The 14,984-nt window shown below is 37.9% G+C and overlaps 1 protein-coding gene across 2 annotated transcripts in view; it reads right to left on the bottom strand.

Moving 5' to 3' along the window:
• Positions 1-5,548: 5,548 nt before the first annotated feature.
• The window catches only part of LOC133535359 (low-density lipoprotein receptor-related protein 1-like), a 296,691-nt gene continuing 287,255 nt past the window's right edge, over positions 5,549-14,984 (bottom strand). For both annotated transcript variants that reach the window (XM_061875132.1, XM_061875133.1), the window contains 2 exons: positions 10,639-10,783; positions 5,549-8,779 (listed from right to left, as the gene is read on the bottom strand). In XM_061875132.1, coding sequence (XP_061731116.1) covers positions 8,639-8,779; positions 10,639-10,783 — 286 coding nt within the window. In that variant the 3' untranslated portion in view covers positions 5,549-8,638. The remainder of the gene's footprint in view (positions 8,780-10,638; positions 10,784-14,984) is intronic.

Here is a 14,984-nt window from a genome sequence, read left to right as displayed (position 1 = left end):
TCACGGGTACAAGCGGCCGAAATGAGTTTCCTCCGCCGTGTGGCGGGGCTCTCCCTTAGAAATAGGGTGAGAAGCTCTGCCATCCGGGAGGGACTCAAAGTAAAGCCGCTGCTCCTTCACATTGAGAGGAGCCAGATGAGGTGGTTCGGGCATCTGGTCAGGATGCCACCCGAACGCCTCCCTAGGGAGGTGTTTAGGGCACGTCCAACCGGTAGGAGGCCACGGGGAAGACCCAGGACACGTTGGGAAGACTATGTCTCCCGGCTGGCCTGGGAACGCCTCGGGATCCCCCGGGAAGAGCTAGACGAAGTGGCTGGGGAGAGGGAAGTCTGGGTTTCCCTGCTTAGGCTGTTGCCCCCGCGACCCGACCTCGGATAAGCGGAAGATGATGGATGGATGGATGGATGGACCTCCATCTATCAAAATGTAAAAATAGAGATAAAGACATCATGTAATGAGAAAAAGCTTACATGTTGATAATACTAATGAACAAAAGAACAAATACCTGTCTTTAGATATATGGATAAAGTTAATCCATACCCTTTTTTATTAGATATTACAAATGACATGATGGTATTACATTCACACCCCAGCACTGCTTTACCTAACAATCAGTAATCATGATTTACATTTTCATAAAAAAATAATCTTAAATATTACTTCGGCCATAATTGGCAGCCGTACTTTTCAGACATGAACACTATTTTTTTATCTATATGGACAAAAACTGCAGTTATGTCTTATGGCCATCAGGTGCCATCTTTCAAAATTCCATCCATCCATTTTCTACCGCTTATTCCCTTTGGGATAGCGGGGGGCGCTGGTGCCTATCTCAGCTACAATCGGGCGGAAGGCGGTGTACACCCTGGACAAGTCGCCACCTCATCGCAGGGCCATCACAGATAGACAACATTCACACACTAGGGCCAATTTAGTGTTGCCAATCAACCTATTCCCAGGTGCATGTCTTTGAAGTGAATAAAATCATCAATAATAAGTCCCTCCTATGTGAACGAAACCAATAAAGATGACACCAAACAGCAAGAGCACTGTTTGGAGTGACTTATGATCTCTGTTTAACAGAAACACAGCGGCCACTGCTTCCGCTTTCAAATCCTCACATTCATCAAGATCTCCCGTGTCTGAGCACATGCCGTGGTAATGCACATGTGTACGAGACAGCCAAGATTAACATTGGCCACTATATGAGACCAAACCAATCAGTGGGTTGTTAAGGCCTACTGAAATGAGATTTTCTTATTCAAACGGGGATAGCAGGTCCATTTTATGTGTCATACTTGATCATTTTGTGATAGTGCCATATTTTTGTTGAAAGGATTTAGTAGAGAACATCGATGAAAATTTCGCAACTTTTGGTCGCTAATAAAAAAGCCTTGCCTGTACCGGAAGTAGCAGACAATGTGCGTGTGACGTCACCGGTGTGAGGGCTCCTCACATCCTCACATTGTTTATAATGTGAGCCTCCAGCAGCAAGAGTTATTCGGACTGAGAAAGCGACGATTTCCCCATTAATTTGAGCGAGGATGAAAGATTCGTGGATGAGGAAAGTTAGAGTGAAGCGCAAAAAAAGAAAAAAGAAAAAGCGACAGATCCAGGTGGCGGCAGTGGGACCGTTTCAGGTGTAATTAGACGCATTTACTAAGATAATTCTGGAAGATCCCTTATCTGCTTATTGTTTTAATAGTGTTTTAGTGAGATTGTAAAGACATTCCTAAAAGTCGGATGGCTGCGGTGAACGCCAGTGTCTCTCAGAGAAGCCGATGGAGGAGCCAAGATCACAGCTGCCTTTTTGAGCTGCAGGAGGAAGTCCAATAATCCACTGAAGTCTCTGGTAAGAGCCGACTTAATATCACAATTTTCCCATCCAAAAACTTGCTGGTTGACGTAGAAAACATGTTCGCTTGACCGCTCTGTGTTAAAGCTTCACAACAAACAAAGAAACACAGGCTGTGTCTCGGTTGCTAAAGGCAACTGCAATCCACCGCTTTCCACCAACAGCATTCTTATTTGACGTCTCCATTATTAATTGAACAAATTGCAAAAGATTCAGCAACACAGATGTCCAAAATACTGTGTAATTATGCGATAAAAAGAGACATCTTGCAGCCGTAAGTGGTGCTGTGATAAAATGTCCCCTCCAACAGAGACGTCACAAACCCACGTCATCATACGCGTCATCATTCCGCGACGTTTTCAACAAGAAACTCCGCTCGAAATTTAAAATTGTAATTTAGTAAACTAAACCAGCCGTATTGGCATGTGTTGCAATGTTAATATTTCATCATTGATATATAAACTATCAGACTGCGTGGTCGGTAGTAGTGGGTTTCAGTAGGCCTTTCAGCATCATGGCTAAAAGTGAAAAGGTGACTAAAGGGCAGTGGTGTGCCGTCAGGCCCAGCAAGGCCTTCTCTGATGGCCTAACATGGTTATGTTTACCTTTATCTTTAATTATGATCATGATTTCTAACCAGAAAGAGCAGAGCGTTTACCTCAGTGGTTCTCAAATGTGGGTACGTGTACCCCTGGGGGTACTTGAAGGTATGCCAAAGGGTACATGAGATATTTAAAACATATTCTACAAATAGCAACAATTCAAAAATCATTTAGAAATATATTTATTGAATAACACTTCAACAAAATATGAATGCAAGTTCATAAACTGTGAAAAGAAATGTAAAAATGCAATATTCAGTGATGATAGCTAGATTTTTTTGTGAACATGTTCCATAAATATTGATGTCAAAGATTTCTTTTTTGTGAAGAAATATTTAGAATTAAGTTGATGAATCCAGATGGATCTCTATTACAATCCCCAAAGAGAGCACTTTAAGTTGATGATTACTTCTATGTGTAGAAATCTGCATTTATAATTGAATCACTTGTTTATTTTTCAACAAGTTTTTAGTTATTTTTATATCTTTTTTTCCAAATAGTTCAAGAAAAACCACTACAAATGAGCAATATTTTGCTCTGTTATACAATTTAATAAATCAGAAACTGATGACATAGTGCCGTATTAGACTTCATCTCTTTTTTTTTCCAACCAAAAATGCTTTGCTCTGATTAGGGGGTACTTGAATTAAAAAAAATGTTCACAGGGGGTACATCACTGAAAAAAGGTTGAGAACCACTGGTTTTTACCTGATTCTGTTGTAAGCACAGTACCAATGGCGCGCAAATTTAATGTCAAATCAAATCAAATGTTTATTGGATTCATCACTAGAAGCATTTAAGTCTCACCTTAAACTCATTTGTATACTCTAGCCTTTAAATAGACTTCCTTTTTAGACCAGTTGATCGCCGCTTCTTTTCTTTTACTCCTCCGTCCCCTCCTCCCTTGTGGAGGGGGTCCGGTCCGATGGCCAAAGATGAAGTACTGGCCGTCCAGAGTCGGGACCCAGGATGGACCGCTCGTCGGTACACAGTATGGACCACTCGCCTGTGTATCTGTTGGGGACATCTCTACGCTGCTGATCCGACTCCGCTTGGGATGGTTTCCTGTGGACGGGACTCTCGCTGCTGTCTTGGATCCGCTTTGAACTGAACTCTCGCGGCTCTGTTGGATCCACTATGGATTTAACTTTCACAGTATCATGTTAGACCTGCTCAACATCCATATGCTTTCAGTCCCCTCTCCAAGGTTCTCAGTCATCATTGTCACAGACGTCCCACTGGGTGTGAGTTTTCTTTGCCCTTATTTGGATTCTTCCGAGGATGTCGTAGTGGTTTGTGCAGCCCTTTGAGACACTTGGGATTTAGGGCTATATAAATAAACATTGATTGATTTATGATCACTATACAGTGTACATCCACGGCAGAACTACTAACTAAACTACTACCACAACTTGGTTTACTAATTATAAAATATAATAATGTAGGGCAGGGGTCACCAACCTTTTTGAAACCAAGAGCTACTTCTTGGGTACTGATTAATGCGAAGGGCTACCAGTTTGATACACATTTAAATAAATTGCCAGAAATAGCCAATTCGCTCAATTCACCTTTAATAAATAAATCTATATATATAGAAAAATGGGTATTTCTGTATGTCATTCCGTCGTACATTTTTTTTCCTTCTACGGAAGGTTTTTTGTAGAGAATAAATGATGAAAAAACACTTATTTGAACGGTTTAAAAGAGGAGAAAACACGAAAAAAATTAAAATAAAAATTTGAAACATAGCTTATCTTCAATTTCGCCTCTTTAAAATTCAAAATTCAACCGAAAAAATTACGAGAAAAACTAGCTAATTCGAATCTTTTTGAAATAAATAAAAAAAGAATTTATGGAACATCATTTGTAATTTTTCCGGATTAAGATTAATTTTAGAATTTTGATGACATGTTTTAAATAGGTTGAAATCCAATCTGCACTTTGTTAGAATATATAACATTTTGGACCAAGCTATATTTCTAACAAGACAAATCATTATTTCTTCTAGATTTTCCAGAATTTTTTTTTTAAAGACATTCAAAAGAATTTGAAATAAGATTTAATATTTGATTCTACAGATTTTCTAGAATTGCCAGGATATTTCTTTTTAATTTTAATCATAATAAGTTTGAAGAAAAATTTCACAAATATTCTTTGTCGAAAAAACAGAAGCTAAAATGAAGAATTAAATAAAAATAAATTTATTATTCTTTACAACAACAACAAAAAAATACTTGAACATTGATTTAAATTGTCAGGAAAGAAGAGGAAGGGATTTTAAAGGTAAAAAGGTATATGTGTTTAAAAATCCTAAAATCATTTTTAAGGTTGTATTTTTTCTCTAAAATTGGTCTTTCTGAAAGTTATAAAAAGCAAAGTAAAAAAATGAATTTATTTAAACAAGTGAAGACCAAATCTTTAAAATATTTTTCTTGGATTTTCAAATTCTATTTGAGTTTTGTCTCTCTTAGAATTAAAAATGTCGAGCAAAGCGAAACCAGCTTGGTAGTAAATAAATAAAATTTAGGAGAATAGAGGCAGCTCACTGGTAAGTGCTGCTATTTGAGCTATTTTTAGAACAGGCCAGCGGGCTACTCATCTGGTCCTTACGGGCTACCTGGTGCCCGTGGGCACCGCGTTGGTGACCCCTGAGGGTTACCTGGAACTTGAAATAGGCCACCCGGCCTGAATCCACACTTGGTTGTAGTTTAGTCAGTAGTTTAGTCGTGGATGTACACTGTATAATGATGAATCCAATAAACATTTGATTTGATTTGACCCCAAAAGGGAATAAGCGGTAGGAAATGGATGGATTTGATTTGAAATTAAATTAAATGCGGTTGCGCATTTTTGCAAATTGCTCGCCATTGGTATTGTGCTTACAACAATTCTCACCTTTTTTTGTAAGGGGCGCCGGAGGTTGGCAGACCCGGTCAGTGATTCTGTTCAGTCTCCCTGGATTGTTTGTCTGCTCTTGAATGGGATTGTACTGTAAATCTTAATTTCCCCTCAGGGATTATTAAAGTTTTTCTGATTCATAAAAGGTCTGGGCTGTTAAATTTCATACAAATAAAGTAGAGGATGCAGACAGTTTTGTTTTCTGTACAAATGTCTATTTATTTATAACAATATCTGTTATTTAGCTCGTAAAGACTCCAGCAAAAATTAAAACATTGTCTTTCCAGAAGAAAGTGTGAGCCTCCATGCATCGTGACTATATAAAAGCTATGTGTCGTTATATGAAGAAAAACAATTAGAAAAATGTGTGATCATCTTTAGCAAAAACTGCTGCGGAGGGAAACACTGTTGATTGTACGTATCTCCCAATTTTAAAGACATGTACAAGCCATGAAAATAACACTTGCTGACATTCAAGCAACATAATAAAAAAAAAAAAAAAACATTTGTGGTTGTCCTTAATTCGGTTTACATGACATATAGGTGACGCGTTTGTGACAAAAGCAGCATTTTGGGACAGGCTGAGCATAATAAAGACAAGAATGGCAGTATTAGCAGCAGCAGTTGAACACAGCTCAACAACGACACGAATACCAAATGAAGACAAGCGGCGTTACAAAACGGTCACTTTGATCCACTAAAGCGGGTTTTTTCGAACTTTATGACCCAAAATGGCCAACCGAGTGAAATATTATTAGGGCGAACCTTCTCTCACCTTCAACTCGAGGGAGGAAAACCCAGGAAGTTTTTTTGGTCCTCCTTGTCTTTACCAGCTTGTTCCATCGCCTGGGAGCAACATCCTCCTTCTCTACTCCAACACGCACAGAAAAGCCATAAAAAACAAACAAAATATATCTTATCGGTACAAAATAGTGTCCAATCGGGAATTTGTGTGCAAGGAAGCTCGAGGACACAATCACTTAACGAGCATCTGGTATTGTACTTACGGCAAGGCTGCGTTCACACTCGACATATTTGGCTCGGTTTAAAATAAGTCTGGTTAGTTTGCTCACTATTAAGCATAACATAGAAAAAAAAATACAAATAGTAACAATGTACTCAAACCAAATGCTGGCATTATGAGTTGAAATATGTCACGTGACATGTGAAATCCGGGAAGTCACTTATGTTCATTACTAAACAAAAATGGCGCCTGGACCAACTTTAGAGCAGGGGTCATCAATGCAGTGCCCGCGGGCACCAGGTAGCCCGTAAGGACAAGATGAGTAGCCCGCTGGCCTGTTCTAAAAATAACTCAAATAGCAGCACTTACCAGTAAGCTGCCTCTATTTTTAAAATTGTATTTATTTACTAGCAAGCTGGTCTCGTTTTGCTCAACATTTTTAATTCTAAGAGAGACAAAACTCAAATAGAATTTGAAAATCCCCCAAAATATTTTAAAGACTTGGTCTTCACTTGTTTGAATAAATTCATTTTTTTTTTTTACTTTGCTTTTTATAACTTTCAGAAAGACAATTTAAGAGAAAAAAATACAACCTTAAAAATGATTTTAGGATTTTTAAACACATATACCTTTTTACCTTTTAAATTCCTTCCTCTTCTTTCCTGACAATTTATATCAAGTATTTTTTTATTGTAAAGAATAATAAATACATTTTAATTTAATTCTTTATTTTAGCTTCTGTTTTTTCGACAAATAATTTTTGTGAAATATTTTTTCAAACTTATTATGATTAAAATAAAAAATAAAACATTCTGGGAAATCTAGAAAATCTGTACAATCAAATTTAAATTTTATTTCAATGTCTTTTGAATTTCTTTTAACATTTTTGTTCTGGAAAATCTAGAAGAAATAATGATTTGTCTTGCTAGAAATATAGCTTTGTCCAATTTGATATATATTCTATCAAAGTGCAGATTGGATTTTAACCTATTTAAAACATGTCATCAAAATTCTAAAATTAATCTTAATCCGGAAAAATTACTAATGATGTTCCATAAATTCTTTTTTTATTTTTTTCAAAAAGATTCGAATTAGCTAGTTTTTCTCTTAATTATTTTTCGGTTGAATTTTGAATTTTAAAGTGTCGAAATTGAAGATAAACTATGTTTCAAATTTTTATTTTCATTTTTTCGTGTTTTCTCCTCTTTTAAACCGTTCAAATAAGTGTTTTTTTTCATCATTTATTCTCTACAAAAAACCTTCCGTAGAAGGAAATAAAATGTACGACGGAATGACATATGCCGATTGTAGCTGAGATAGGCACCAGCGCCCCCCGGGACCCCAAAGGGAATAAGCGGTAGTAAATGGATGGATGGATATTACAATCAAATCATGTATCTTCTCAGGAGCAGAAACACAATGTGGTTGTTTGGGCCCTCGACCACTAGAGAGAGCCACATGATCATCCATCCATTTCTACCGCTTGTCACTTTCGGCGTCATGGGGAGTGGGTGCTGGAGCCTATCTCAGTGGCATTCGAACGGAAGGCGGTGTACACCCTGGACAAGTCGCTACCTCATCACAGGGCCAACACAGACAACATTCACACTCTAGGGCCAATTTAGTATTGCCAATCAACATGATAATAAAGGTATCAAGGTTCGGATTTCAGTGGATCCTTGTAGGGACCAATTTGATGTACAATGTGTAAAATCAAACCTTAGTCATATTAAAAGAGTAAAATGAGGCCAAAAAACTAAATAATTTTGGCCACAAAAAGCAAAAAGGGGGTTCAGCACGCACCGCAGAAAGTGTGAACGCAGCCTTAAAATGTGTCACACAAACTTGCCGAGAAGCCAAGCAAAACAAACGCAACTCTGAGTTTTGCTTTCCCCGCTCAAAGTGCACACAAACGACAAACAGCTGTCACTGGTGAAATGGAACAAACGTTTCCTCATCTCTCTTTCTCTCGATACATTTCATACAAAAATAAACAAAAATAAAATTGCTCCGAGGACGTCTAATTGTCTCCTTTACGTTTTCCTTTTGCACAGAGGTAGTGGCTATTTAGGTAAAGGGTAAGGGACACGTGTAAATGATAAATCTCTTTTACAAAATGTTTTTTTTGACCGAAGGAAACTCAAAAGAACAAAATATAATACTGCAATCACATACAAAAGTAGTCCTTCATTTTTGTACATTTTATACAGTGGCCACACATTTTTGTTTTGTATGTGTGTCATTTTTCTCTCCCGATTTTTACATGTTTTTTCTCTAAAAAGGCAAGAAGAGGGTATTTGGAATAACGTGATGGGCGGCCTACGCCAAAGGGTCCACAAGAGGCTCCTCTTCTCCGCGGCACAGCAGCTCCTTCTTCTCGTCCGTGCTGGCCAGAGAGTTGCGACTGTTTTGAGCCCCCATGTACAGCGTGGCGTACACTGGGTTGGTGAAGTTAGTAGGCTGGAGCAACACAGAAGAAACATCAAACATCAGATGGTGAGTAGTAGGAATGTAACGGAATGTGTAGTCCTAGTGTATTCATGATGTGCCTCGTGGTATAGTCACGTGTCTAATCGGTAAGCAAACAAAGCGCAGATCAATAATGGCTAACCACAGTCCCAAGGAGAAGCTTGAGGTTGAAAAATCTTCTTCTGTTAATAGGGATGGGCATCAGAACCTGGTTCCATAATGGGACTGATTTACACAGTGTATCAAGAGCAAAAAAGGATGCATTTGCAATGCATTTAGTGCTCTGCTGTGATATTGTGAAATTTACATTCTTAAATTTAGCGTCCTGACAGAAGCACACTGAGTCTGATGCTCTTTTTAAACTTTAGTGCCGACCTTAACACGCCAGTAGCAGCCCTCAACACCATAGCGCTAGGTTAGCCTAACCTAGCCAGTAGCTACAACATCAATGACGGTTATGGCGAACGAGGTTCCATCCAGGAACTCCTGGAATTCTGACTATCAAACACAGGGGCGTCACTAGGCCTATTTTAGGGGGGCTCAAGCACTCGTGACGCCACAATTTTGACCCGGCGGTAAAAGTAAGCAAGCGCTAATACATTTGGGGAGCGAGTTTGACCCGGCAGTAATTCAAGGCAGGCGCATATTACATGCCCGGTGGCAATTCAAGGAAATACGGTAATCCAAATTCAAAAGTGTAAAGATTTTGATTAAAAAAAATAATTATTTGTTAACAGTATTTATTTCATGATTTAATTATTTCAAGATTTCATTATTTATAGATTTAACTTGATGAGGTGGCGACTTGTCCAGGGTGTACCCCGCCTTCCGCCCGATTGTAGCTGAGATAGGCGCCAGCGCCCCCCGTGACCCCGAAAGGGAATAAGCGGTAGAAAATGGATGGATGGATAGATGGATGTTTTAATGATTCATTTAAGTATTTGTTTAAATATGTATCTATTTATTCATTTATTTTATTCCCCATTAGCCCCTATAGTTAGCATGCTCTTTAGGAATCAATCGCTAACAATGGCGCCAAGTCTAAGAGAGATATACAAATAAATAAGCAACATGCCAAAAAGAAAGTTGGCGGAGTGAAAAGGTATATTTTCTGCATTTATTTCAATTTTCAAACAATATTATATCTCTACCAATTTAATGGGTTGTGTTTTTCTTGTATTGCATGCTTTTTAGATGTTATTTTGAAAAGTTTCTGTGCTCACTTATGTGTTGTGTTTTGTGAAGTTGCGTGTGCTTTGGACATTGCATTGAGTCGTACACCATATTATCGGTCAAAATGTAAACGATACCCACCCCTAGACGTTAAAAGTTTCCAGTTTGTGAACACTTGGCCGACATTGGTAAATGTATTTTGTCAGAGAATTACCTGCTTGCAGTTTGTATGTTCATTTACAAAAATATTTCAAGCTGTTTACCAAAAAGCAACACATTATGTTTTGCATTCGGTTCTGTTGATGTGGTTGTGTGTAGTTTTCTCTTGTCCCTCGCCCAGTCACCCTATGTAGTCACTCTCATCTTGATCTCAGCCCAACTGGTCAAGACAGATGGCTGAACCACCAAACCTCGGTTCTGTTCGAGGTTTTTCCTTGCTTCCGCCGTCAAGTGCCTGCTAATGTAGGATTCATCTGGGTCTCTTTAATAGTTGTTCTAGACCTGCTTTATGTGTAAGCTTCTGTTGTGAATTGGTGCTATATAAAGTAAATTGACTTGGCGGTATCCAGAATGGGTGGACCTTACCACCGAAATATGTGCCGACCTGTGATTATGAGCTACCGTTAAACCACTTGTGCGTAGAAAGGAAGCTGTTGACGTGTGATGATAGTCTCTACCTTGTCTGGATCAAGAGTGAAGTCTGCATCTAACAGCTCCCCGGCGTCGTCGTCAGGCTCGCCCTCGTAGATCTTGTAGGCGGGGTTTCCGATCTCGACGTTCATGGCCCCGTTGGTCATCCTTTGGTGCTGGAAGCCCTTGGCTCTGCATGACATATAAAGGTCCAGATATAAAATCTGTAAAAGCCACAGAATGGAAGGAAAGGCGGATCATGGCGTCAAAAGCCACAGCACGGCACAGACACAAACCCAGCATTCAACTTAGAACTCGACGCACAAAATGAACCACGACAACTGGACACATTGCTATGGACTTAATAGACATTCTGGCGAGAAGTGGAAGAATGATGTTCCACTGACCACACTGCAATACACACCACCGCACTGTTGCAGGAGGGATGAGCATCAAACCAACAGGTTTAAAGGAGGGTTGTCAAAATTAAAAAGGTCATGCAGATTAATTCATCATCAATATTAATCTGATTAAAAACTGTTTTGCAATTAACCCATTTGCAGCATAGAAAAATCACTTCTAGTTTAAAATAGTACACTAATAACACAAAAGCGCTGTTTTGGAATGGGGCACTGCCAAATGTTTCTGTATTGCATGTGAAATACTAAACTCTTGAAATAATCTATGCGATATGGTAACGTACAATTTTTTGAATGTGTTTGTAAGACATTTTTAATGACTTACTAGTTGTTACACTGACGAATGGCACTGAATCTCGTTGTGTACCATGATGATTGACAAAGACAATGAAGGGTTTATATTTTATTCTATCCACATTAAAAACACCTTATCAAATACTGAAATGTACTTAGTTGGGCTGCACGATTTAAAGGAAGAAAAAACCTAATTGCGATTTTCTTTCCAAAATTGCGATTGTGATTTGATTTGCAGTTTTTTATATTTTATACATAATAATGCATAGAAAAAAGGAGTGAAAGACGAAATGTTAAATTTAGACTATCAATAAACATTTTCTTGTCTTAAGGTGCCACAGGTTATTACAATATGCAATAATTTACTTTAAAAAATATTTGGATTCATGCAGACAGACTTAGAGATTATGTATACATCACACTCTTGAACTGAAGAAATAATCGATAAAAACTATACGGTGTTATGTAATGTCATCATAATATAATAATAATAGAGCAAGTGACCATTTAAAAGTATATACACTTTTATTTCTCATTACTGTTGACTTGTTTACCATAGTACTGTAATTGGAAGGTAAATAGGCACCAAAAACTGTTAATAACGTTTAGACAAAAGTGTATATTATATATACTATTATATATATAGAATTTATATAGGTGTGTGTGTATGTGTGTGTGTGTGTATTTTGGGTATATGCATGTGTGTATGTATGTGATTATGTGTGTATATGTATGTATGTATATATATATATGTATATATGTATATAGATTGTATATATGTGTGTACATAAGTGTGTGTGTTGTGTATATATGTAAGTGTGTGTGAATTTAAATGTATTATATATAGATAATATATAGCATCTATGCAGCAACCACTGAATTGAATTATATTATATGTATTATTGTATTATATATTGTGTATATATATATTGTATATGTATAGGGGTGGGACCAAATAAGTTTACTTCTTCCCACTTCCTTTTGAGCCAATCTTGACATCTACAAAAGATTAGTCACATGTAATGTTTTCTATGTGGGTGTAAAAATAATGTATATATATATATATATATATATATATATACATATATATATATATATATATATATATATATATATTTCTTTTGTATTTTATGTCATTCTTTTGTTTTGTTTGCATGGCTCAAAATAAACCAAATAAACCAAAAATAAATAAATAACTATCCTAAATAAATAAACCAAAAAATAAAAAGGACTCATTTTTGTAAGCCAACATCTTACTTAATATTGAACATCTTAAAATGTTTTTTTTTGTTGTTGTTGGTAAATAAGGTCAGATTGTTTTTTTTGTTTGTTACCATCACGTGATCACGGCATACTTCCTCATTCCTACGTGTTGATGGGCTCGTATTGCAAATTGTATTTGATGCTGAAATATTATCCCAACTGGACATTTGGCTTTGTAATCATATTTTTTCCTCTTAATTTTTGTTAAACGGCCCTTCACACTGGCGAGACGCGAGTAGGGAGGCTGTCTGTACGTGCTTCCTTTGTGTGTGGAAAGCGAACGCCCCCACTCTCCGCCCACCGACACGAAGAATGTGAATGACTGAAAAAAGGGCTCACTGTGTTCAGTTAATTCTTCTATTAAACAAACACGCTCAGGTGCTAAGAGCGATGCACAGAGTGAGACACCTTTTTCCCTGTTTAAATCAAAAGGCGAACAAACGCGAGGCTCAACAATTCTGATTGGCAAACAGGTCCGTCACTCCAATGCCAGTGACGGCGGTGAAAAATAAAAACTTATATTACACTAATTAAAACCTTGATGTCGATTCGATTTCTAGTAATCGTGTAGCCTTAATAGTTGGTCATATTTCCTCGTTGAGCCTGTTGATTAATTAGAGTGGTGCTGCCACCGAGCTGGAGGCTTGTGTTTCGTTCAAGAATGAAAATAGACACTAATACTGAAAGTCCCTTGCCACTCAGGCAGCCCCGACAGTTCACCGCGCTCCCCCCACGGAGCTCACCCCAATTATTTCAGAGGCACTGGTTTAGAAAAACAGACACTTTGTTGTGAACACAATATTAATGATAAAGGTGTTTCATAATCACGTCGAATGCAAACATAATCATTATCTTGAGTCTCTTTGCTGATGCAAAATTACACACAAATAATATAAATTTAAAAAGTGATTAATCAAAATTATTCCACAGCAACCCTGTGATTAATCAGATTAAACATTTTAATTGTTTGAAAACCGTACTCTAAAGGATGAATTTTTGAATGATATTCTTTCAATAATATGTGGGTCGAGAGCCTGTTTAAAAATAATAAACGTGGCAAAAATCTACCATCATCTTTACTTGTTTGCTTCACTTCTGAAACAAGCAAAACCCTTCGCTATCCATCCATTCATTTTCTACCGCTTATTCCCTTTTGAGGTCGCAGGGGGCGCTGGCGCCTATCTGAGCTACAATCGGGCGGAAGGCGGGGTACACCCTGGACAAGTCGCCACCTCATCGCAGGGCCAACACAGATAGACAGACAACATTCACACTCACATTCACACACTAGGGCCAATTTAGTGTTGCCAATCAACCTATCCCCAGGTGCATGTCTTTGGAAGTGGGAGGAAGCCAGAGTACCCGGAGGGAACCCACGCGTTCACGGGGAGAACATGCAAACTCCACACAGGAAGATCCCGAGCCTGGATTTGAACCCAGGACTGCAGGAACGTCGTATTGTGAGGCAGACGCACTAACCCCTCTTCCACCGGGAAGCCCTTCGCTAATTATCTTAAAATACAATCTGGATCCCTGCCAACTATCTATCAGTCAGTTACAAACGTGAAAACTGTAAGTTAGATTTTTTTTGTGTGCCCGTAGGCCAACATAACTTGATCAAATTAGACTTTAATGCAGGGGTCACCAACCTTTTTGAAACAAAGAGCTACTTCTTGGGTATTGATTAATGCGAAGGGCTACCAGTTTGATACACACTTAAATAAATTGCCAGAAATAGCCAATTTGCTCAATTTACCTTTAATAAATAAATCTATATACCATATTTCCTTGAATTGCCGCCGGCGCGCTAATTAATTTAAAACCTCTTCTCACTCCTGCGCTTACCAAAGGCATGCGGTAAAAGTAAGCATGCGCTAATTATTTTAAAACCTCTTCTCACTCTGGCACTTACCAAAGGCATGCAGTAAACATTTGAATGTAATGTAAGCTTGGACCTTAAATCCTACTGAATAGCTCCAAATTTTCTTCCCTTTATGCGATTTCAAATTACCGGTATTGAAATCAGCCCCCTCCATTTTGAAAATGATGACAGGGGAAGTGTCACTCGTGACATCACGAGTTTGACCATGCGGTAATACTAAGCATGCGCTAATTATTTTGCGGAGCAGGTTTGACCCGGCAGTAATTCAAGGCAGGCACATATTATATGCCCTGCGGCAATTCAAGGAAATACGGTATATATATAAAAAAAAATTGTATTTCTGTCTGTCATTCCGTCGTACATTTTTTTCCCTTTTACGGAAGGTTTTTTGTAGAGAATAAATGATGAAAAAAACACTTAATTGAAAATGACATTTTGAAACATAGTTTATTTTCAATTTCGACTCTTTAAAATTCAAAATTCAACCGAAAAGAATGAAGAAAAAACTAGCTAATTTGAATCTTTTTGAAAACAT

Source organism: Nerophis ophidion, linkage group LG16 (genome assembly GCF_033978795.1).
Source record: "Nerophis ophidion isolate RoL-2023_Sa linkage group LG16, RoL_Noph_v1.0, whole genome shotgun sequence".
Classification (NCBI taxonomy): Eukaryota; Metazoa; Chordata; class Actinopteri; order Syngnathiformes; family Syngnathidae; genus Nerophis; species Nerophis ophidion.
The sequence above is the reverse complement of the archived record's forward strand: the minus strand, read 5'-3'. Positions and strand labels throughout refer to the sequence as shown.